Below are 26,051 nucleotides of genomic sequence, written 5' to 3'. Positions count from 1 at the left end.
TCCAGTACTCTTGCCTGGAGAATCCCATGGACAGAGGAGCCTGGTGGGCTACAGTCCATAGGGTCGCAAAGAGTCGGACACGACTGAAGTGATTTAGCACGCACGCACGCAGACAGCACAGTGTGATGTATGCATGTATTGCAAAGTGGTCGCCACGATAAGTTTAGTTAGCAGACTTTTCATGTGATGAGGATTTTTAAGATCTATTTCCTTAGCAACTTCCAGGTATACAATACAGTTTCGTTAACTATCGTCACCGTGCTGTGCCTTACATTCCCAGGACGTACTTATCTTATGACTGGTAGCTTTCACCTTGGATCACTTTTGTCCATTTCTATCACCGCCATAGAGCCTTCTCAATGTGTGAAAATATTTTATATGCGCTACCTCATTCAGTTATCACATCAACGCTATAAAGTAGGTTGTTTTATTATTCCCATTTTACTGATGAGGTAACAGAGGCACAGAGTGACTGAGTCACATGTCTGTGGTTCCATAAATGACAAGCGTGAGGCATCAACACTGACAGTGTGCTCCAGGATCCAATATTAACTAATACTTCTTAAGTGAGTGCTTTAACCTTCCCCCACCAATGGACATTTAGGATGTTTCTGGGTTTGCTGCTATGGGCAGTGCTATAATCAGCATCCTTATATATGTGCTTCCTCCAGCACATCAGAGTGTTTCTCAATGGAGAAATCAAAGTGACAGTCATGGGGTCTGTGTAATTATTAGTTTTTAAAAGATACTGTTAACTTGTCCTCCAAACTGGCTGTACAAAGTTATGCTTACCCAACACTAAAAATTTTTAAAAGCTTAGCCTGGGACACATTCTGGGCACTGGAAGGAGACTGGGTTAAAATGAAAAGAAAACCACTTCTTAGGAATTCAGGTTGGTAATTCCAAAAGACATTAACGAATTGATTCCTTAAATATTTTGTGACTTGGAATGTCAGCTTTTATACAATGTACTAGGCAGTACATGTTGGGGAGGGAGGGAGTGGGCAGAAGAGTCTATAGCAAAAAAGAGAAAGGAGAAGGAGAAAAAGACTCAGCTCCCGCCAAAAAATGCAGCTATTATTATTAGAATGAATGGAATGGAGTGGAATGGAATAAAATACTAGAAGCAACTCTGTGGAATCTGGCTATTAGTAGTAGTAGCAATGTTAGTAGTAGTAGAAATAGTAGTAGCTAATTAGTAGTAGTAGCAATAGTAGCAATAGTTCAAAAATGTAATGTTCGTTGGGTGCAGTCTATGTGTGCAGGTATTTATCTCATTGACATTCTTACAGTAACCATGTAGAGTAGGTGTAATCATTCCAGCTTTACAGGTGGAGGCTCAGAGTGGCAAAGTAACTTGTCCGGGGTCACACAGTTAGCGACATGAGACCTGTGAACGTGGGTGTCTCTCCACTCTACCACCCTGCCTCCAAGCTTGCTGACCCATAGAAGGCATGGCGAAGCCACCTGTCACACGCACATGCAGCCTCTTCTGGGAACTGGAGGGGTGACACCTGTGTCCACGGGCTTCTTGTCTTACAGGCCATTAGCTTCTTCACCAGCGACGTAAACTACCTGTTCGAGGGAGTGTACTACGGGCCCCTGGTCATGCTCACCGGCTCACTGTTGACAGTCTGCAGCATTACCACTTGCTTCATTCTCGGGCCCACAGCGCTCATTGCCACGCTGTGCTATCTTCTGTTTTTGCCGCTGCAGGTAATGTCTTTGCCACCCATTGGATGCTGGACATTCCCCAGAACTCTTAGGGCTCTGGGATTGGGGGTGCTTGAGTGGGAAGGCTGACCCTTGTTGACTGCTCATTCTATTGCAAGTGAACTTCGGCGTCAATTCCTCTGTCAAATGGTTTTCTGGCCACCATGCTGGGGCCTCATAAATATTAATAAGAAGTGAATCTGATGGGTGAGGCCCACCTCGTGGGTTTCTGTGAGCGGTGATCTGCTTCACGGACTTTCCTCAGTAGCTATCCTCTGTGGAGTTCCTTCTCTTTTACCCAGAATTTGCTAGTATAATAGAGCTGACAGCATAGAACATTGGCACAGGTTAATGGGGGAAGAGAAGCAGATTTGCTGCCAAAGATTCAGCTGAAATAAATGGGCAAAACAGGAAGTGACTCTTGGATTTGTGTGCTCTGACTTATTGAAATGGAGTGTTTTCCTTTGTCAGTTCAGGCACTCTAATCAAAAGGTGATTGTAGTCCTACTGCATGGAGAAGGCAATGGCAACCCACTCCAGTACTCTTGCCGAAAATCCCATGGATGGAGGAGCCTGGTAGGCTGCAGCCCATGGGGTCACGAAGAGTCAGATATGACCGAGCAACTTCACTTTCACTTTTCACTTTCATGCATTGGAGAAGGAAATGGCAACCCGCTCCAGTGTTCTTGCCTGGAGAATCCCAGGGACGGGGGAGCCACCAGGCTGCTGGTGGACTGCCATCTTTGGGGTCGCACAGAGTTGGACATGACTGAAGTGACTTAGCAGCAGCAGCAGCCATCCTACTGCATAGCAAGGAAACCATATTCAATATCCTGTAACAAACCATAATGGAAAATTATTTATATATATATGTATGTATAACTGAGTCATTTTGCTGTACTGAGAAATTCAGTTCAGTTCAGTCGCTCAGTCGTGTCTGATTCTTTGTGACCCCATGAATCGCAGCATGCCAGGCCTCCCTGTCCATCACCAACTCCCGGAGTTCACTCAGACTCACGTCCATCGAGTCAGTGATGCCATCCAGCCATCTCATCCTCTGTCGTCCCCTTCTCCTTCTGCCCCCAATCCCTCCCAGCATCAGAGTCTTTTCCAATGAGTCAACTCTTCGCATGAGGTGGCCAAAGTGCTGGAGTTTCAGCTTTAGCATCATTCCTTCCAAAGAAATCCCAGGGCTGATCTCCTTCAGAATGCACTGGTTGGATCTCCTTGCAGTCCAAGGGACTCTCAAGAGTCTTCTCCAACACCACAGTTCAAAAACATCAATTCTTCTGCACTCAGCCTTCTTCACAGTCCGACTCTCACATCCATACATGACTACTGGGAAAACCATAGCCTTGACTAGATGGACCTTAGTCGGCAAAGTAATGTCTCTGCTTTTTAATATGCTGTCTAGGTTGGTTATAACTTTTCTTCCAAGGAATAAGCGTCTTTTAAATTAATATAGCACTAAAAATTAACTATACTTCAATAAAAATTTTTTAAAAATGTGATGTAATTTGTAGAGGGTTTAGTACTCTTGCCTGGAAAATTTCATGGACTGAAGAGCCTGGTGGGCTACAGTCCATGGGGTCGCAAAGAGTCGGACATGACTGAGCGACTTCACTTTCACTTTAGGGTTCCCAGAGGCAGAGGAGTCATGTTTCTGTTTAGTTAGCCAAAGCCTGGCTTGGAACTCAGAAGAGAAAGCCCCCCAGGATGTGTGAGGCAGGTGTCCTGAGGCATGATGGCCCAGAGAGGCTTCCAGACTTTCAGCGGGGACCAGGAACTGAGAGTGCAGGCTTAGCTCCAGGGATTCAGTCCACATGCGGAGCTGACTTGGGAAGTGCTCTCAGTTGCCACACTAACGCCAGACTGCACTTTCCTGCCCTTGTAAAAGGCGCTCTTGCTGCATCCTCACTGCAGGTATTCCTGACCAGAAAGATTGTGGAGTCACAGAATCATACATCAGAGGTCAGTGACCAGCGCATCCGCATGACCAGTGAAGTTCTCACCAGCATTAAGTTGATTAAAATGTACGCCTGGGAGAAGCCATTTACAAAAGTCATTAAAGGTACAGAATACCTGGCTTTCTGCTCTGAGCCTGGGATGTCATGGCGGACTGAACCTTTCACCTTCTGGGGATTCTTTCATCTTCTGGGGCTTGATCTATGCTCCTGGCAGAATGTTCTTGTGATTCATTTCTTCATTTTGAATTTTCCAGATCTCAGAAAAAAGGAAACAAAGCTCTTGGAGAAGTGTGGGTTTATCCAGAGCCTGACCACAGTCATCTTGTTCCTAGCCCCCTCCTTATCTGTAGTATCGCTGTTCCTCACCCACATAGGCTTACGACTGAAACTCACAACTTCAGTAGTAAGTGCTGGGGTCCTTTGCTTCCTCCCTCATATATAGGGAGTTTTCTCATGTGTCCTTTTCCAGTCCATGCCCCCCGAAAGATCTAGAGGTTTTGTAAACGAATAATACAAATGAATCTTGATTTTCCAGACTGTTAGGGTCTTGAGCTTTCTTCCATTTCAGTCCATATGTGGAGCTGGTATCCCCTGCATAGCAGCTGTGGGGGCTGGAGTGGGGTGGGGAAAGATTGTCATCTCGGGGTGCAGTGGAGGTGAAATGTGTAGTTAAAACCCAGATGATGCTGAGGTTGAAAATCCTGAAGTGGGGAGCTCCTCTGATCTCAAGATAGGGCCCTGAAAATGCATTTTAAATGCAAAGGTCTGGCTTCTTCTGTCTTTTCTTTTGTGGTCTGACCCTGGCCTTGGGGAGCAGCAGCTGCCTTTTAAGGTTAGGAATTTGATTATTTGACGTAAGACAGAGTGCTACTATAGAGGCTTCCCAGGTGCTCAGTGGTAAAGAATCTATGAGTTTGACCCCTGGGTTGGGAGGATCCCCTGGAGAAAGAAATGGTAACCCACTCCAGTATTCATGCCTGGGGAATCCCATGGACACAGGAACCTGGTGGACTACAGTCCATGGGGTCGCAAAGAATTGGACAAGACTTAGTGACTAAATAACAACAACCACAAAACAGCTCTTAGAGAGGTTAGAATCCATCCAAAGAGCCCAGGAGCCTGCATCTGAAACAAGAGAGGTGCATTTGACAGTCTGCAGCCAAGGGCTTGTTGATGCTCCAGACGGCAGTCACCTCTGCTAGCCTGGCACACACCAAGGAACACCCCAGGGAGTCGTTGGGTGGTAGGAAGACTGTGTAAGGAGAACGCTCAGTGGAACTTTAAGGTCAGACTGCACTTAGACCACGCCAGGTTTGACTGAAGGTTAGACTAAAGCTCTGTGGGAGTGGAGGTTCATCTGGGCCAAGAAGAGGGTAGAGACGGGGCATGAACGGCATGAATTGAATGGAAGGCTCCCAAGGTACCTTCCCGAGGTCATTCTCTGGGATCCTGAGAACCACGCGTGGTTTGCTACAGTCAGGAAAGGTCTCCTGACAGGGTAAGGTGAGGCATGGATTAAGCTTGATGCTTAGGGAGTTTTTCTTTCTTTTCTAAATTTTTATTGGATTGTAGCTCATTTACAATGTTGTGTTAGCAAAGTGAATCAGATATATCAATTCTTTTTCCTATTTTTTTTCCTATATAGCTCATTACAGAATATTGAGTAGAGTTCCCTGGGTCCTTGTTAGTTATCTATTTTATATATAGTAGTGTGTACATGTTAATCTCAATTTCCTAATTTATCTTTTCCCCCCATGCTTCCCCTTTGAAAACCGTAAGTTTAATTTTGAGATCAGTGAGTCTGTGTTTTGTGAATAAGTACATCTGTACCATTTTAAATTAGATTCCACATATAAATGATATCATATGCTGTTTGTCTTTCTCCTACCTGACTTAATTCACTTAGGATGATAATCTCTAGATTCATCCGTGTTGCTGCTAATGGCCTTATTTCATTCTGTTTTATGCTAAATCATATTCCATTGAATGTATGTACCACGTTTTCTTTATTCATCTGTCATCGGACGTTTAGGTTGCTTCCATGTCTTGGCTATTGTGAATAGTGCTTCCATGAATATTGTGGTGTACATACCTTTTCAAATTATGATTTTCTCTGAATATATGCCCAGGAGTAGGATTGCTGGGTAATATGGGATATATATATATATATATATATATATATATATATATATATATATATATATATCAGTTTGGAGAAGGCAATGGCACCCCACTCCAGTACTCTTGCCTGGAAAATCCCATGGACGGAGGAGCCTGGTGGGCTGCAGTCCATGGGGTCGCTAAGAGTTGGACATGACTGAGCAACTTCCCTTTCACTTTTCACTTTCATGCATTGGAGAAGGAAATGACGACCCACTCCAGTGCTCTTGCCTGGAGAATCCCAGGGACGGGGAGCCTGGTGGGTTACCGTCTATGTTCAGTTCAGTTCAGTTCAGTTGCTCAGTCGTGTCCGACTCTTTGCGACCCCATGAATCACAGCACGCCAGGCATCCCTGTCCATCACCAACTCCTGGAGTTCACCCAAACTCATGTCCATTGAGTCGGTGATGCCATCCAGCTATCTCATTCTCTGTCGTCCCCTTCTCCTCCTGCCCCCAATCCCTCCCAACATCAGGGTTTTTTCCAATGAGTCAACTCTTCACATGAGGTGGCCAAAGTATTGGAGTTTCAGCTTTAGCATCAGTCCTTCTAAAGAACACCCAGGACTGATCTCCTTTAGGATGGACTGGTTGGATCTCCTTGCAATCCAAGGGATTCTCAAGAGTCTTCTCCAACACCACAGTTCAAAAGTATCAATTCTTCGGCACTCAACTTTCTTCACGGTCCAAATCTCACATCCATACGTGACCACTGGAAAAACCATAGCCTTGACTAGACAGACCTTTGTTGGCAAAGTAATGTCTCTGCTTTTGAATATGCTATCTAGGTTGGTCATAACTTTCCTCCCAAGGAGTAAGTGTCTTTTAATTTCATGGCTGCAATCACCATCTGCAGTGATTTTGGAGCCCCCCAAAATAAAGTCTGACACTGTTTCCACTGTTTCCCCATCTATTTCCCATGAAGTGATGGGACCAGATGCCATGATCTTCGTTTTCTGAGCTTTAAGCTAACTTTTTTCACTCTCCTCTTTCACTTTCATCAAGAGGCTCTTTAGTTCCTCTTCACTTTCTGCCATAAGGGTGGTGTCATCTGCATATCTGAGATTATTGATATTTCTCCTGGCAATCTTGATTCCAGCTTGTGTTTCTTCCAGCCCAGCGTTTCTCATGATGTACTCTGCATAGAAGTTAAATAAGCAGGGTGACAATATACAGCCTTGACACACTCCTTTTCCTATTTGGAACCAGTCTGTTGTTCCATGTCCAGTTCTAACTGTTGCTTCCTGACCTGCATCCAGGTTTCTCAAGAGGCAGGTCAGGTAGTCTGGTATTCCCATCTCTCTCAGAATTTTCCACAGTTTATTGTGATCCACACAGTCAAAGGCTTTGGCATAGTCAATAAAGCAGAAATAGATGTTTTTCTGGAACTCTCTTGCTTTTTCCATGATCCAGCGGATGTTGGCAATTTGATCTCTGGTCCCTCTGCCTTTTCTAAAACCAGCTTGAACATCTGGAAGTTCACGGTTCATGTATTGCTGAAGCCTGGCTTGGAGAATTTTGAGCATTCCTTTACTAGCGTGTGATGCTGCTGCTGCTAAGTCACTTCAGTCGTGTCCGACTCTGCGTGACCCCATAGATGGCAGCCCACCAGGCTCTCCCATCCCTAGGATTCTCCAGGAAAGAACACTGGAGTGGGTTACCATGAGTGCAATTGTGCAGTACTTTGAGCATTCTTTGGCATTGCCTTTCTTTGGGACTGGAATGAAAACTGACCTTTTCTAGTCCTGTGGCCACTGCTGAGTTTTCTAAATTTGCTGGCATATTGAGTGCAGCACTTTCACAGCATCATGTTTCAGGATTTGAAATAGCTCAACTGGAATTCCTTCACCTCCACTAGCTTTGTTCGTAGTGATGCTTTCTAAGGCCCACTTGACTTCACATTCCAGGATGTCTGGCTCTAGGTGAGTGATCACACCATCGTGATTATCTGGGTCGTGAAGATCTCTTTTGTACAGTTCTTCTGTGTATTCTTGCTACCTCTTCTTAATATCTTCTGCTTCTGTTAGGTCCAGACCATTTTCTGTCCTTTATTCAGCCCATCTTTGCGTGAAATGTTCCCTTGGTATCTCTAATTTTCTTGAAGAGATCTCTAGTCTTTCCCATTTTGTTGTTTTCCTCTATATCTTTGCACTGATCACTGAGGAAGGCTTTCTTATCTCTCCTTGCTATTCTTTGGAACTCTGCATTCAGATGCTTATATCTTTTCTTTTCTCCTTTGCTTTTCGCTTCTCTTCTTTTCACATTTATTTGTAAGCCCTCCCCAGACAGGCATTTTCCTTTTTTGCATTTCTTTTCCATGGGAATGGTCTTGATCCCTGTCTCCTGTACAATGTCACGAATTGTATAAATATATATATATATTTAAACCTCCATATTGTTCTCCATAATGGTTGTACTAATTTATATTCTCACCAACAGTATAGGAGGATTCCCTTTTCTCTACACCCTCTCCAGCATTATTTTTTATAGATTTTTTTGATTTATTTATTTTTAATTGAAGGATAATTGCTTTACAGTATTGCATTTGTTTCCACCAAACATCAACATGAATCAGCCATAGGTTTATCCATGTCCCTTCTCGCTTGAACATCCCTCCAACATCCCTCCCCATCCCACCCCTCTAGGTTGTTACAGAGCCCCAGCTTGAGTTCCATGAGTCATACAACAAATTCCCATTGGCTATCTATTTTGCACTTGGTAATGTATGTTTCCATGTTAGTCTCTGCATACCTCCCACCCTCTCCTTCTTCCCTCTCCATCTGTCCATAAGTCTGGTCTCAATGTATCTTCACTGCCGCTGTGCAAATAGGTTCATCAGTACCGTCTTTCTAGATTCCATGTATATGCATTAGTATACCATAATTGTTTTTCTCTTTCTGACTTACTTCACTCTGTATACTAGGTTCTAGGTTCATTCACCTCATGAGGACTGACTCTCAAATGTATTCTTCTTTATGGCTAAGTAACATTCAGAGCCAGACATCCTGGAATGTGAAGCCAAGTGGGCCTTAGAAAGCATCACTATGAACAAAGCTAGTGGAGGTGATGGAATTCCAGTTGAGCTATTTCAAATCCTGAAACATGATGCTGTGAAAGTGCTGCACTCAATATGCCAGCAAATTTGGAAAACTCAGCAGTGGCCACAGGACTGGAAAAGGTCCGTTTTCATTCCAGTCCCAAAGAAAGGCAATGCCAAAGAATGCTCAAACTACCGCACAATTGCACTCATCTCACACACTAGTAAAGTAATGCTCTAAGTTCTCCAAACCAGGCTTCAGCAATATGTGAACTGTGAACTTCCTGATGTTCAAGCTGGTTTTAGAAAAGGCAGAGGGACCAGAGATCAAATTGCCAACATCTGCTGGATCATGGAAAAAGCAAGAGAATTCCAGAAAAACATCTGCTTTATTGACTATGCCAAAGCCTTTGACTGTGTGGATCACAATAAACTGTGGAAAATTCTGAGAGAGATGGGAATACCAGACCACCTGACCTGCCTCTTGAGAAATCTGTATGCAGGTCAGGAAACAACAGTTAGAACTGGACATGGAACAACAGACTGATTCCAAATAGGAAAAGGAGTGTGTCAAGGCTGTATATTGTCACCCTGCTTATTTAACTTCTATGCAGAGTACATCATGAGAAACGCTGGGCTGGAAGAAACACAAGCTGGAATCAAGATTGCCAGGAGAAATATCAATAATCTCAGATATGCAGATGACACCACCCTTATGGTAGAAAGTGAAGAGGAATTAAAAAGCCTCTTGATGAAAGTGAAAGTGGAGAGTGAAAAAGTTGGCTTAAAGCTCAACATTCAGAAAACAAAGATCATGGCATCCGGTCCCATCACTTCATGGGAAATAGATGGGCAAACAGTAGAAACAGTGTCAGACTTTATTTTTTTGGGCTCCAAAATCACTGCAGATGGTGACTGCAGCCATAAAATTAAAAGATACTTACTCCTTGGAAGAAAAGTTATGACCAACCTAGATAGCATATTCAAAAGCAGAGACATTACTTTGCCGACTAAGGTCCGTCTAGTCAAGGCTATAGTTTTTCCAGTAGTCACGTATGGATGTGAGAGTTGGACTGTGAAGAAAGCTGAGTGCCGAATAATTGATGCTTTTGAACTGTGGTGTTGGAGAAGACTCTTGAGAGTCCCTTGGACTGCAAGGATATCCAACCAGTCCATTCTGAAGGAGATCAGTCCTGGGATTTCTTTGGAAGGAATGATGCTAAAGCTGAAACTCCAGTACTTTGGCCACCTCATGTGAAGAGTTGACTCATTGGAAAAGACTTTGATGCTGGGAGGGATTGGGGGCAGGAGGAGAAGGGGACGACAGAGGATGAGATAGCTGGATGGCATCACTGACTCAATGGACGTGAATCTGAGTGCACTGTGGGGGTTGGTGATGGACAGGGAGGCCTGGCGTGCTATGATTCATGGGGTTGCAAAGAGTCGGACACGACTGAGCGACTGAACTGAACTGAACTGAGCACTCCATTGTAAATATGTCCCACAGCTTCTTTATCCATTCGTCTGCTGATGGACATCTGGGCTGCCTCCATGTCCTAGCTGTTATAAACAGAGCTGCTGTTCACTGGGGTACACGTGTCTTTTTCAGTTTTGGTTTCCTCAGGGTATGTGCCTAGTAGTAGGATTGCTGGGTTATATGGTAGTTTTATTCTTAGTTTTTTCAAGGAACCTCCATGCTGTTCTCCAATGTGGCTGTATCAATTTTCATTGCAACCAATACTGCAAGAGGGTTCCCTCTTCTCCACACTCTGTCTAGCATTTATTGTTTGTAGATTTTTTTATTATGGCCATTGTGACCAGTGTGAGGTGATACCTCATTGTAGGTTTTGATTTGCATTTCTCTAATAATTAATGGTGTTGAACATCTTTTCATGGTTTTTTTTTTTTTTTTTTTTTTCCGGTCATCTGTCTGTTCTTTGGAGAAATGTCTGTTTAGATCTGCTTATTTTTTGATTTTTTTTTCTTTTATTGAGCTGCATGAGCTGTTTGTATATTTTGGAGATTAATCTCTTTTAACAACAGTAATAGTTTAAAGCTATGTCACTGGTAGCTCTCTGGGTAATTTTTCAGTGTTTCCCAACTATTCCTGTACCATGGTCAGGATTTGGGGGGTTTTGCCAATGGGGAAACTGTGGTGGGAGTGACCTGTCTGAGTTAAGGAGTTATCCAGTGCTAAGCTATAAACGCAACCAGGCCTTCACTCAGTGACTTTAAGATGAGTGCTCTTCCCCACTTTTCCTAGTCATCCTGAAATACCAAATGAAGAACCTGCTTGCTGGAAGCTGCAGGTCTGGCTTTGCAGCTTGAAACTCCGGGATGGGGTCTTCCTTGGGAGGGGGAGCAGGACAGTGTCGAGACACTCACTGCCTCCTCTCTGCCTCATCCAGGCCTTCACCACCGTGGCCACCTTGAGTCCCATGCGGCTGTTGGTGTTCTTAGCACCCTTCGCAGTCAAAGGCCTCACAAACTCCGTGTCTGCCGCGGACAGGTTCAAGGTGAGTGGCCAGAGGTCTGACCATGCAGCCCTTGACTCCGCGTTCTCATGGGCCTTCAGCCCCATGCCGTCCCTCCTGAGTGTGACCCCAGGCCAGGCAGAGTCCAGCCTAGATGGAGAGGCACTAACTAGAAGTAGGATTGCTGATCCATCTCACTCGGTGATCTCCTGTGCTCAGGGTGGTGTGGGGCTGGGAAGACAGATGAGTCAGGCTAGTTACCAGGCCCCAAGGACATTCTAGGACATGGATCCAAACCACATCTCAGCCAGATGTGGTTTGACCTGCAGACCCTGTTCAGGTGTGGGTAGAGTTACCATGATCGTTTTGGTTTTTTAAAAATTGCATCTGTTGCTGGCATTTAAAAAACCGGAAATTGTATATTAAAAACTCAGATTTCTGGATTTTCTTGAATAATCAGAAGATCTGGCAATAGTGGACCCACATTATTCTGTGGCCACAGCAGCTCTAGCCGAGGTGGTAGCTGCCCCTCATTTAGTCAGAGAATTCAGGTGGAGTTTGCTGCAGCCTCCACCATGCCATCGCACACCTCCAGGCCTGGGGCTTACTTTCCATTCATCATCTCAGCAATGGTTTACTTCACTTCTTTACCTTTCTGGTCTTGTCCCTATAGGCATCGAAGCTGAGAAACTCTCATCTAAACCAATTGCTAAAAGCATTTTATAGTCATCTCTCCTAAATGTGTGCAGTCCCCAATCTACATCACCCATTCACTCATACACTTATTAAAAAATTAGCAAGAAGTTTCCTGGCAGTCCAGTGGTTAAGACTCTACACTTTCACTGCTGTTGCTCTGATTCAATCCCTGGCAGGGAACTTAGATCCTACAAGTCACACAATGTGGCTTAGAAGAAAAAACAAACAAACAAAAATAATGAATACTAGTCATGGAGAACACCACAGTGAGAATGATTGTATGGTTCCTGCTCTCAGAGGGTTATAATTGTTACCAAGTCCAGGCTCACTCTGCTCACCACACGACAGGCCAATTAATCAAGAGACGAGGTGTTGAGGCAAGGAATACAACTTTATTTGGAAAGTTGGCAGACTGAAAAGATGTCAGAATAATGTCTCAAAATAACCATCCTATGGAGGTCTGGATGCCAGGTTCTTTTATAGAACAGAGATGAGGGGAGGTGAGCAAGTAAAAAAGACCACTGGTTTTACAAATATCTCCTGGCATGGCCAGCCTTGGGAAGGAGATGTGTTAATTTTTTCCTTCCTGTAGCCATCCACAAGTGGACACGGTCCTGAACAAAGGCATTCTGGTTAAACATTCAAGCAGAAGGGCAGGGTCCCCTGAGGCAGGCCATTATGTACGAGCAGTACCCTTTTAGTGGATAAAAGCAATGGGAAGCAAAGGTTAAAGTGAAAGAAGCAGATCCAATACGGAGTCAGTTCTTTTCTATAACGTAATCTGGTATTGGAAACAGGTGATGTACAAGTGAATTAGCCATCAGAGAAGATAACATTAGCTCATGTGAAGGGCTGTGGTGCCAATAAAGCAGAGCGATGTTCTGGAGTGCATGCTGGGGAGGGCTGGGGCCACAGCGGTCAGGGACGTATCTCTCCCAAGGAGAGGTTTGAGTTGAGTGATAATGACAAAGCAGAGAGGACAGCAAGTACAAAAGCCCTGAGGCTGGAATTAACTTGTCTTGTCTGAGTAACACTAGTTCTTGACTTATCAACAGCCTCAGGAGCTCCCTAACTTCTCAGCTTCAGCTGTTGGGGCCCCTTCTACCTCCTCCTCCCCACTGGAGGAGTTCTCCTGCCCTCCCCTTCCATGCCTGTTTCTACCTGCAGGAGATGAGGAGGCTACAGCCTGGGCCCAGAGGGTGGGTAGGGATGCTGGCAGAAGGGATGACCGAGGAGACAGCTACAGGGCAGGGAAGGGGGTGGGAGGGATGCAGGAGGAGAGGAGGAGGCTGGAAGGGGAGGGTCAGGGCAAAGCTACGGTTTTCCCAGTATAGCCGTGTACAAATGTCAGAGTTGGACACAAAGAAGGCTGAGCACCGAAGAACTGATGCTTTCAAATTGTGGTGCTGGAGAAGACTCTTGAGAATCCCTTGGACTACAAGGAGATCAAACCAGTGAATCCTACAGGAAATCAACCCTGAATATTCATTAGAAGGACTGATGCTGAAGCTGAAGCTCCAGTACTTTATCCACCTGATGCGAAGAGCCAGCTCATTGGAAAAGACTCTGATGCTGGGAAAGACTGAGGGCAGGAGCAGAAGTGGGCAACTGGGATGAGATGGTTGGATGGCATCACTGACTCAATGAACATGAGTTTGAGCAAACTCCAGGAGATAGTGAAAGACAGGGAAGCCTGGCGTGCTGCAGTCCATGGGGGGGTCTCAAAGAATTAGACACGACTTAGCTACTAAACACCAGCGAGAGGGCTAAGATATCAGACCCTGGGCTGCACTTCCTCAGCGCCTCAAGGGGCTGGGGCTGTTACGCTGGACAAGTACTAACCCTCCAAGTCCCTTCACTTCAAGACCTCTTTTCAGTCATCTGCGTTTTCTGTCTGATGCATAGGCCTTTGTCTTTGAGATCCTCAGGCTGGAAGGGGGAAGAGAGATCTCTAAGGCCAGATTCTTTCTCCTCTGTTCCTCTCAGGGCTGTACTAAGGAGTCACCTTGTGGGTGGGGCAGGGAGAAGAAAGCTGCAGGCCCTCAGGAAGGCTGCCTCCATGCAGGTGGCCACAGGTAGGAGGCAAGCTGGCTGCTGGGTGCTGCCGAGGCTGCACACTGGGGCTCCAGGCAAGGCCCTGTGGTAGGCAGCCCTCCAGACCACCTTTTCCTTTGCACTGGTTATTAAAAAAATAATAATAATAAATGAAAAGTCACTGAGTGGCATCATTAAAGTTACAGACTGAGAATTTGCTGAGAGCATTTGGGGGTCACCCCATAACCCAGTTTGTTGGTGTCGATTCATGTCCAGGTGTGTGCTTGTTATACTGACACATTAAGGCAGTGTGCTTTTTTTTTTTTTTTAAAGCAAGGGAATGAAAACCACAAATCTGGGGACAGTGTTTGCCCAAGGGAAGGGCTTGGAAAGAGGGGGTTTCTTTGTCCCACCAAGCCAGAGGATGAGCTGGGAAGGAACCCATTGATCGATAAAAGTCATGGCTCCTGGGTCCACTTGTGGGCTCACAGATATTCAGTATGTTATTAAAAAATTGCTAAACGAGTAAATGCCCAACTAGCTAAATGAAATAAAGTGAGCCGTGCAGTTCCCGCTGATGACTGTAAGCCTTGACCCAAATATTATAGTTAATTCATTTCAATGTATCTGAGGTTCAATTTTAAAAAATAAACAAACTACCTTTTTTCTAAATTTTATTTTATGTTAGAGTATAATTGATTTACAATGTTGTATTGGTTTCATGGATACAGCAAAGTGATATATATATATATATATATATATATAAATATACACACACATTCTTTTTCAAATTATTTTTCTGTATAGGTTATTACAGAATATTGAGTAGAGTTCCCTGTGCTATACAATAGGTCCTTGTTGATTATCTATTTTAAATAGAGTAGTTATGTATCTGTTAATTCCAAACTCCTAATTTATCCCTCCGTCTACCTTTCTCCTTTGCTGACAATACATTTGTTTTCCAAGTCTGTGAGTCTGTTTCTGTTTTGTAAATAAAATTCATTTGTATCTTTTTTTTCTTTTTAGATTCTGGATTTTCTTCACTTAGTATGATAATCTCTAGGTCCATCCATATTGCTACATGTGGCATTATTTCTTTTAGTCCTCTGAAAATAGCTTTTTGTGGTGTTTTTGTGAAATGCTATATACTCTTTGCAAAGGTTCAGACAAGGCAAAAAGATACCGAAAATAAAGACTGCTCAGCATTTACTATGGAGACACAAACTCAATTGTCCAAAATGTCTGCAAGTGTTTTTCTAGATCTCTTTCTGAGCATGTCCCGGTGGAGAAATGCAAATGTAATTTGATCAGTGAGATCATACTTCCCACCCACCTTGTTTTGGTGCTAGAATTCTTGCAGTTCAACTCTTATTTCTTGCAGACAGTGAGATGGAGGTGTGGAGAAAAGTGACCTGCCAATACATTTTGAAATATATGACCCAAACAGCATTTTGCACAGTCGTGCCTGGACAGACCTTTTTACTTTTAATACTTAGAAATGAAAGTTAATGAGAAAAACCACACATCAGTATTATGTTTCAACAGCTCTTACCACTTAAGTAATGAGGCTAATGTAGGTTATGTCACTGCTGCTGCTGCTGCTGCTGCTAAGTCGCTTCAGCCGTGTCCGACTCTGTGCGACCCCATAGACGGCAGCCCACCAGGCTATGTCACTAGTTAATGTTAAGTTAAAATGGGAAAGAACTCATAGTACAGGAAGGGTACAAACGTGAAAGAACAGCCCAGTAGTCTGAGATTTGGAAAACCCTGATGTGGAATTTTCACCAGCAAAAACTAGCTTCTTCTAATTGATGGTGGTTCTTCAGACTTCTCAGTTTATTAAAAGTTCATAAATCAGACCAGTTGACAAGCCAGTAAAATGGGTATGTGTTCCTCCTGGACTAAAGAACTAAATTCCTCCCTGCTTCCTTTTCTTTTTTTTTTTTCTGTACAGAAATTCTTCCTCCAGGAAAGCCCTGTCATATATGTTAAGGCATTGGAAGACCCCAGCAAACCAGTGGTTTTAGAGGAGGCCACATTGTCATGGAGAAAGACTTGCCCTGGGATCGTCAATGGAGCCTTGGAGGTGGAGAAGAACAGACACACTCCTGAGGGGATGACCAGAGCTCAGCCACCCCTGGGTGGCCTTGAGCCAGAGGTTCAAGGGGACACCCGGGGCCCAGAGTTGCACAAGATAAACCTGGCGGTGTCAAAGGTACCCTCATCTGGTCCAAGCAGGCGGGCTGGTGGCCAGACTTTTAGGGCCGAAGACTGGAGGACTGGCCTCACGCACCACCATTTCCTTGGCTAAAAACTGCCCCCTCCAAGATCTCCCTCTAAAATAGAAATTTTCCATAGAAAGACAAAGAAAACTTCCATGGAGGGCAAATAGGAAGTCTTTCATAGTTAAGTGTAAATCAGTTGATCATCTAAAGTGTTTTGTAATAGCATGACCTAGAATAGCAAGCTGTATGTTTGCTGGTCTTTGGAGGGACCAAGGATAAAGGGAAAAGACTAAACTAAGGTTTATTAAGTTCCTCGTGTGTGCCAAGCACTGTGCTATATCTTTCAATTGGGTTACTCTGTGAACTGATGTCATTTGGCTTCTTCTCTGACTAATATTTGCGACAGTTGACTCCTCTGCTCTGTCCAAATCTCTTCTCTATTATCTACTTATATCTGTTAAAGTATAATAGATATTAATATCTAATAATCATATAGGTATAGAATATAGACATTGATCTATATCTAATGATAGATATATCTAAAATAGATACAAATATCTAATAGCAATAAATATTGACATCTAGTAATAATAAATATTAATTTCTAATATTAGTGATATATCTCTATTTTCCTCCTTGGTGGTCACCTGCAGTCGCATGGCTCTAGGTTCCGTCTCTATGCTGTTATTATCTCTAGCCTTGAAGTCTCCTCTGAGTTCCAGACTTAACTCTCTTTATTACCTCCTGTTCAATGCCTACCAGATATTTCAAACAAACAAGACCAAAACAGAACTTGGTTTTCACCCTCTCTGATCCATTCCCCAGGTCTTCTCCATCTCTGGAGGTGGCATCACCATCTTTCCAGTGGTTAAGGTCCTAGAAGTCAAACTTTCCTTTCCTTTCCTCCCACCCATCCAGTCTCCATCAGTGAGGCCTGGCAGCTCTCTGAAAGCATCTCTCCTGGACCAGACTCATCTCACCACAGCCTCCGCTGCCCCAGCCCCAGCCACCAGCATGCCATGCCCAGCTCCTCTAAGAGCCTCCTTGGCAGCCTCTCTGCTTCCACTTTTGCCCTCTTCCAGTCCATCCTGCATGGTGGACAGAGGGAGCCTTCTAAAACAGACCAGTTCAAGTCACTCTGCTGGTTCAGTCCTTCAGTGGCCCTCCACTGCACTTAGGGTAGAGTCCAGCTTTCCCTGAGCACCTGCCCACGTCCCCAACCTTGTCTCTCACTCGTTCCCTCCACAGCAGCCCTCTCGCTGCTCTTTGTCAGTCGCCTTGTTCCTGTCTCAGGACCTTTGCTCCTCGTGTTCCCGTGGTGTGAAACCTTCAGGCCTTCTTCTGTCTCACTCCTTCTTGTCATTCAGGCATCAGCTGCAGTGACACATGCTCTTACGAAGCCTTCCCTGGCCAGCCCATCTAACACTGCTGTCACGGTAGTGACATCCAACTGTCTGTCACGGTAGCAAATGTATTTAATTTATACCACTTACCACCATCTGTCTTCTTTGTTTTGTTATTTATTTCATGGTTTTTCTCTTCCCACTAGTTGTAAACTTAATGAGAGTTCTTTTCTTCGTTGCTTGGTACACAGAAGAAATGCACATGACTATTCGATGGAAGAATGAATGAATAAATGAAAGAATATATGCCGAACTGGCTTCATTATCCCCATTTTACAGATGAGGAAACTGAGGCATAGAGAGTCTAAGTGACTTGCCTAGGATCATAGAGTAGAATAGATGTAGATCTGGAATTTGGGTTTTGTGCTTGACAGGACCATCTGTGCATAATTCCTTTCTGCCACCCTCATGCAATTTCCTTCCTCTGAGGTTGCCCCATCCCACCTGTATAGACTGGCCTCTCAGCTCCTCTTGAGCTTTGTCTGAGGGGCCTTGGGGTGTGTGTCGCTGTTTTCTGTTTGTCATTTTGTATAAAAGATAATAGACCTGTCCTGGGCAAGTCAGCTGTCCCAACGCCTGTCTGTCCTCCTTGGCTTTGCAGGGTACCATGCTAGGGGTCTGTGGCAACACGGGGAGTGGCAAGAGCAGCCTGCTGTCAGCCATCCTGGGGCAGGTGAGTGTCTTGTGGCCCATGTATGCACCCCGCCTCTCTGAGGGCCAGGAACTCCCAGGTTCCAGGTCCCCCAGCAAGTCACACCACCACGTCTTTCCCACAAAGGGGTCTAAGCCCATAGAATTTTTATAAACTCAAAACAGTTGAGCATGTGCCGTGGGGGAGGTGAGTTATGAATGTGCTTCCATTTCACCTTCCAATGGGAGAACCACTTCTTAGGACACCTGGAGCTCCATCCTCATCTGTTCTCTGTGCTTTCCCTGCCCTTTGCTGTAATCAAGCAGCCACCAAGGTGATGATACAGGCACCTCGATGCTTAATATGATAACAGAAATCATCTCATGAAGACAAACTCAGAGTGGGACATGTGTCCCTATGGAGGCAGCATCAGGCCCTTGAAATCGGAACCATTTAATCGCATTGCCTTGGGACATTCTTGAGGTCTGCTTCATCTGCAGCTCTGCAAGCATGTGACTCACTCAGCCCACTCCTTCTCCAGTTTCCAACAAGACCAACCCCTTCCCCCCAAACACTGAGGTCATGTTGCACACCTCCTAGTGAACAACAGAAAACAGTCATAACACCTGGGCTCTATCCTAACAGCCATCTGTGTGTCTATGGCCCCCTTCCCACGGGGGATCTCTCCAGACCTTCCACACTCAGCCTCAGCCTCACTGCGTCCTAGGGCTTCTCTCCTACCCCCTCCCAACCTTGTCCATTGCCCTCCTTCCCACATGGTTGGGAGAACTATCTGATATCCCTCCTTCCTTAGCTCCTCCTCCTGAAAGCACATGGACAAACTCATCACCTCCTAGGAAAGCGGTCACCTTGTCAATAGCAATTCTCTCTGAATACATCAGTCTGATGGCTCATGTTTTTTGTGCACCACAGGTGATACAACTTCTTCCCCCAACTTCTTACAACTAAGGAGAAGAAAACTTCCACTATTAAAAAATAATTCATTCATTCGCTTATACATTCGGCTGTGTTGTGTCTTAGTTGCGGCATGAGGTGTCTTCATTGCATTATGTGGAATCTTTCATTGTGGCTCATGGATTCTCTAGTTACAGTGTGAGGGCTTAGTTGCTCCCACGCATGTAGAATCTTGGTTCCCTGACCAGGGATCAAACCCACGTCCCTTGCATTGCAAGGTGGATTCTTAACCACTGGGCCGCCAGGGAAGTCTCCACTTTTTTTTTTTTTTTAATAAAAATAGTTTGAATAGTATTTGAATGCCAGGCCCTGTGTTCAGAGCTTCCCATTTTTTCCCTTGGCCCCCAACCCAAAAACAACTCCATGAGGAAGGTACAGACATTGAGGTCAGTTTCAGTTCAGTTCAGTTCAGTCGTACAGTTGTGTTCGACTCTTTGAGACCCCATGAATCGCAGCACCCCAGGTTTCCCCGTCCATCACCAACTCCTGGAGTTCACTCAGACTCACATCCATCGAGTTGGTGATGCCATCCCACCATCTAATCCTCTGTTGTCCCCTTCTCCTCCTGCCCCCAATCCCTCCCAGCATCAAAGTCTTTTCCAATGAGTCAACTCTTCACATGAGGTGGCCAAAGTACTGGAGTTTCAGCTTTAGCATCATTCCTTCCAAAGAAATCCCAGGACTGATCTCCTTCAGAATGGACTGGTTGGATCTTCTTGCAGTCCAAGGGACTCTCAAGAGTCTTCTCCAACACCACAGTTCAAAAGCATCAATTCTTTGGCGCTCAGCCTTCTTCACAGTCCAACTCTCACATCCATACATGACCACTGGAAAAGCCATAGCCTTGACTAGACAGATCTTTGTTGGCAAAGTAATGTCTCTATTTTTCAATATACTATTTAGTTTGGTCATAACTTTCCTTCCAAGGAGTAAGCGTCTTTTAATTTTATGGCTGCAGTCACCATCTGCAGTGATTTTGGAGCCCAAAAAAAGAAAGTCTGCCACGGTTTCCACTGTTTCCCCATCTATTTCCCATGAAGTGATGGGACCAGATCTTCGTTTTCTGAATGTTGAGCTTTAAGCCAACTTTTTCACTCTCCTCTTTCACTTTCATCAAGAGGCTTTTTAATTCCTCTTCACTTTCTGCCATAAGGGTGGTGTCATCTGCATATCTGAGGTTATTGATATTTCTCCTGGCAATCTTGATTCCATTTTGTGCTTCATCCAGCCCAGCGTTTCTCATGATATAATCTGCATAGAAGTTAAATAAGCAGGGTGACAATATACAGCCTTGACACACTCCTTTTCCTATTTGGAATCAGTCTGTTGTTCCATGTCCAGTTCTAACTGCTGCTTCCTGACCTGCAGATAGGTTTCTCAAGAGGCAGGTCAGGTGGTCTGGTATTCCCATCTCTTTCAGAATCTTCCACAGTTTATTGTGATCCACAGTTTACAGATGAGTAAATGAGGCTGAGAGAGGTGACTTGCCCAGAGCTGCCAGCAGGCGAGGGATGCAGCCAGGGAGGACAGCAGTCCAGCTGATGTCAGAGCTCTGCTGCTCGTCACAGCTACGTTTCCCAGCAGCTTCCCTTCAGGGCCACCTTTCTACGTGGCTAGCGGCTTGTCGCTTCGAATGAACCTATCACTTAGCTTCCCATGAAGGAAAACAAAAAGATGTCATTTAAGGGTTTAGTTCTTATTAAAGCCTGTCTTCAGTTAAGAAGTAGGAAGCACAGGATAAGAAGAGAAAGAAGCATAACATCATGAGGTCCTCTGCTGGGGTCATGGGCGTGAGGGCTGTGGCCTTGATTCTTTTTAAATGTGTGCGTTTAAATTTACCCTGCAGAAAAGCAGGAATAACAGTACGGTCAGGGTCCGTATACCCACCACTGAGATTCAGGAGCTGATAGCATTTGTGTACTCGCCACATCTATGTAGAAATATACTTTGTAGAACCATTATTTATTCATTTTTTGGTAAACCTATTTTAAATTACAAAGATTATGACACTTTCCCCACTAATGTTTCACCATGATGTCCAAAAAGTAAATGCATTTCCTGATCCGTGATGACGTTATCACACCCACAAATCAGTAATAATTCCATGATACTCAGGGATGGACAGAGGTGGCCTGGAGCTTTCCATCTCACAGCAAAGAGCAGGGAGGCACTGCTTGCTACGGATTGGGGCTGGGGAAATAAGAGAAAAAAAGTGTGGGTGACTTCAATGCGAACCTTGCCTTCCTTCAGTCACAGTAGGAACAGATCTGGCTTTCCCCAACTACTGCCCACGGCCTTCTCAGGGCCTTCACAGTGGGCCTGGCAGGATCCTGTTAAGATTTCATTTACACAGGAGAGCCCCCAGGCTCCTGGAGCACAGTGGAGCCCTGGGCACTGTGGCTGCTGAGCCAGGGGGGATCTGTTCCGTGGCTGCCACAGGCCTGAGGCTGGACTCACTCTGCCGCAGATGCACTTGCTGGAGGGCTCAGTGGGGGTGCACGGAAGCCTGGCCTATGTCCCCCAGCAGGCCTGGATCATCAACGGGAGTGTCCGGGAGAACATCCTCATGGGAAGCCAATACGACAAGGCCTGGTAAGCAGGGCGGGACGTGGGGGTCTGGGGCTGGTTTGGAGAGGGCCCTCTTGCTGCTAATAATGACGTGCTGTGTGCTCACTTACATGCATCACTGTATTTCCTTCTCACTGGGAAGGAAAGATTCTCATCAGATCCATTTTCTAGCAAATCAGCCGAGGCCCCCAAGAGACTGAATAATTTGCCCGAAGTCGTTGAGCTGCTAGGATATGGTAGAGTCAGAGTCTGAACTCAGTTGCTTTCAGAAACTTCACGCTAAGTCACTTCAGTCGTGTCCCACTCTGTACAACCCTATGGACCATAGCTCCTCTGTCCATGGGATTCTCCAGGCTAGAATACTGGAGTGGATTGCCATGCCCTCCTTTAGGGGGTCTTCTCAACCGAGGGATCGAATTTGTGTGTCACACCTCCTGCAAAGGCAAGCAGGGCCTTTACCACTAGTGCCACCGCTTAACTATTACGCTCCTTTGGCTCAAAATAACCCTCCCCTTCCGAAAGTGTCACTTTGAAACTTCCTTGTGTTAATTAATTCCTAACCTAAGAAGGTAAAGGCAAAAGCTAAAACACACCGGTGATATGCAACAGCAGAGGAAGGAGCTTAGATTCCCAGCCGGGCCCACACCCTCCTTGCCCTTTGCAGCCTCTGCCTCCAGAGTCCTGGGTGGACCTGCTTGAGACATGCGCTTGGAAATCATGAGCAAAGTCTGGTCTGTGGAGGAGCAAGGAAAACTGCTCTGATTGCTGCAGCTGTGCTTCCAACTCTGGTGGACTCTGGCCCCTTTTAACTCTTTGCCTGATTTTGCAATCTGCCTGTTGTAACCTTGCTGAAAGGCACAGATATGTGGGTGTATAAACCAGCTATCTCCAGCCGGTTGTTCTGTGAGCTCCTCAACATCAGGTCCAATGTGCCCAGCCCCCACCCCACCTGCTTTTCCTCCCAAATTCCCAATTAGGCTTAATGGCATCACTGAACTGTGCACCCCAGGGAGCCCGACCCTGCCTCCTCCAAGAACCACCTCCTCCTTCCACATCCAATTGGTCAGCAACCCTGGAAGACTCAACCTCCTAAACAGCTCTGGTATAATATTTCCCTTCTCCATCTCCACTGCCAGCTCTGGTCCATGACCTTCTGCTCGAACGGTGCCCGCTGCCCCGCTCTTGGCTCCCTGTCTCCAGCCTTCTGCTCTGTTGAATTTTGTGCTCTGCCTCCAGGGCAGCTGTCTTAAAAGCCCAGTCTCATCCTGTCACTGCTCAGCTTTCAGACTGACTTGACTCATAGAGCAGTTTGTCAAAAATAAAAACACACTATCTTTTGACTCTGAAAATTCACCGCTAGGTACTTAATCCATGCAGCATCACCCATGAATGTCAAGATCCACGTACAAGAATGTTCACATCGAATTATTCAGGATAGCTGAAAGCTAGCAACAATCCAAATGTCCAGCATTAGCTCACTGGCTAAACAGCGCGTGGTGCTTCCCTATACTGGAATACGGTCGTGCCATTAAAACAATATAAACCTATATCTGTTGCACATACCATACATCACTAGATTATTTCTGAATATGCATAGAGGAAACTCTGTTAGTGACTAATTGAGAGGAAAGCAGCTGAGGGTCAACGATGCGAGGGAGACTCACTTTTCACCTTTTCTTCCTTTTGTTCTGTTCAAACATTTACCAAGTGCACGTGTTACATTAAAAAAAAAATGAAGGAAGGAAATGAAAAAAGCCTCCTGTGATTTACCATTAAATGCAGGATCGAGGCCAAATTTTTCAGCACGGAATGCAAGACCTTCCCTTCCAGCTCGAGAAGGCTGGAGGGCCTGCAGCCGGCCGCCTGGCCCTTTAGCTCCCTCTCCTTCGCAGGTATCTCCAGGTGCTCCACTGCTGCTCCCTGCACCACGACCTGGAGATTCTGCCCTTCGGAGACATGACGGAGGTGCGTGGGAGGCGAGGGTACCCCACTTCCGCTGTGATGGTGCCTTTGTCATGCTGTTCTGGGGTCCCCAGCCTGCCCCCCGGGTAGGTAGACGAGGGACCCAGCTCTTCATTCCCAAAGCAACCGGACCTGGTCCTGCAGTCTCAGAACCTTCCCTCCCAAGGGAGGGAAGTTGGGGCTCACCTGACCTTGGGAGCTGACAAATGGGCTACCTTGCCCCACCGAAATGGGAGTTGATCTCAGACTTCTTCTGAATCAAGAGCAGAGACCCTGTGAGGATGAGAAGCACCACCCCCCTCCACTCCATACCCCCACCCCTCCACTCCGACCCCCCCCCCCAATCATCCACCTTTGCCCCTCCCACCACCCTGCCCCTCTCCAGAGCACTTCCTTTGACAGTGGGGATGGCAGCTATAGCCCCGCTGTGGCAATGCCAGTTCTGACCGCTAGGTGTGCCTGATAATTCTCCATCTTTCACGTCAGTAGCCACCTTTACTCTACATAAGACCTTTGTAAGATAAAAGCAGTATGGTTGCCTTGATTTTATTATCTAATAATAGCTCAGTTGGCTGAGCAGTCACTACATTCAAGGTACTGTTCTAGCAACTCTAATATATTAGGTGAGCCTCAGATAACCTGAGGTCAGTTCTTTTGTTATCCTTGCTCTAACGATCAGCAGTGTACCCTGGAGGGCAGAGAGCTTGGTTGTTTTGTTCAGGGTCTCCCCTTCAGTAGGAAGAACCAGCTCTGGTCTGTAAAATGCATCCGTAATAGTTCTGACCCCATCAGGATGATTAGAGGTTTAGGTGAGTTGATACATACTTGCTTTGAATAGTGCTTGGTGTAGGGTAAGTGTTAGGCCATCATTAGGAGAAGGAAATGGCAACCCACTCCAGTGTTCTTGCCTGGAGAATCCCAGGGACGGCGGAGCCTGGTGGGCTGTCGTCTGTGGGGTCGCACAGAGTCGGACACGACTGAAGCGACTCAGCAGCAGCAGCAGAGGAGCACTTAGGCATTTCAGTCTGCTGAGTGAGTGAGGAAACTGAGCTTCTCCCAGGCCAAGCCCCTTATCTACAGTCACATGTCAACTGGAGGCAGAGCAGTGACAAGCGGCCACCCATTGCTCTTTAAACTCTGCTTCTCCTCTACGACATCACCAGAGTTCAGGGTCAAGCAGGGATAGAACTTAGACCCTGGCTGTCCCGGCCTCAGGACCTGACGTCGGGATGGGCCAGCCAGCAGCTGCCTGAAGTGCTAGTCTGCTAGGGAAGTCCAGACTCACTGCCCGGTGATTCTGGTTAGGACCCTCGACTCCTGACATAACACACCCGCCCACCACCTCACCTATAATACAGTCTTGGTCTTGGGCAATACCCCTAACCCAGGCCAGTGATCCCACCAGTCGACAGTTACAGTCAACAGAAATTTAAAACCATTGTAAGATGTAAGAAGGTGCTGTTTCTTGGGAATAAATGATTTATTTTTATGAGCTAAACTGTTAAAAGTTTAAGATGCTTCCTGACAAGCCAACCAATTTAGAACAAATTATATCTTACTATGAATTACAAGTTTCAGTTAACTGAGCATCAGTTTTTTCATCCCTTACTAGGCATATTGTGAACAATATTTTTATTTTCTTTTTAGTTAATTATTAATTTCTGTTTGAGTGTGCTGGGTCTTCATTGCTGCACCCAGGCTTTCTCTAGCTGCAGCGGGCAGGGGCTACTCCCTAGTTGCAGTGCTTGGGCTTCTCATTGCGGTGGCTTCTTTTGTCACTGAACACAGGCTCTAAGGGCTCCCAGACTTCAATAGTTGCAGCATGCGGGCTCTAGAACATAGACTCAGTAGTTGCGGGACACGGGTTTAGTTGCCTGGTGGCACGTGGAAGCTTTCCTCACCGGGGATCGAACTCACGTCCCCTGTATTGGCAGGTGGACTGTTAACCACTGTGAAGTCAAGATTGTGAAAAATATTATAGGTGCTGCTGCTGCTAAGTCACTTCAGTCATCTCCGACTCTGTGCGACCCCACAGACAGCAGCCCACCAGGCTCCCCTGTCCCTGGGATTCTCCAGGCAATAACACTGGAGTGGGTTGCCATTTCCTTCTCCAATGCATGAAAGTGAAGAGTGAAAGTGAAAAGTAAAATTGAAGTCGCTCAGTCGTGTCCGACCCTCAGTGACCCCATGGACTGCAGCCTTCCAGG

The 26,051-nt window shown here is 45.7% G+C and overlaps 1 protein-coding gene across 1 annotated transcript in view; it reads left to right on the top strand.

Moving 5' to 3' along the window:
- Positions 1-26,051, top strand: part of ABCC11 (ATP binding cassette subfamily C member 11) — an 80,209-nt gene that overhangs the window by 21,560 nt on the left and 32,598 nt on the right. The window contains exons 6-13 of the mRNA XM_068993016.1: positions 1,543-1,716; positions 3,637-3,784; positions 3,935-4,083; positions 11,285-11,392; positions 16,035-16,295; positions 18,310-18,381; positions 21,782-21,906; positions 23,775-23,847. Of these exons, the coding sequence (XP_068849117.1) occupies positions 1,543-1,716; positions 3,637-3,784; positions 3,935-4,083; positions 11,285-11,392; positions 16,035-16,295; positions 18,310-18,381; positions 21,782-21,906; positions 23,775-23,847 (1,110 nt within the window). The remainder of the gene's footprint in view (positions 1-1,542; positions 1,717-3,636; positions 3,785-3,934; positions 4,084-11,284; positions 11,393-16,034; positions 16,296-18,309; positions 18,382-21,781; positions 21,907-23,774; positions 23,848-26,051) is intronic.

This window comes from Capricornis sumatraensis, chromosome 20 (genome assembly GCF_032405125.1).
Source record: "Capricornis sumatraensis isolate serow.1 chromosome 20, serow.2, whole genome shotgun sequence".
Classification (NCBI taxonomy): Eukaryota; Metazoa; Chordata; class Mammalia; order Artiodactyla; family Bovidae; genus Capricornis; species Capricornis sumatraensis.
Note: the sequence above shows the minus strand (reverse complement) of the source record. Positions and strands in the feature narration are given on the sequence as shown.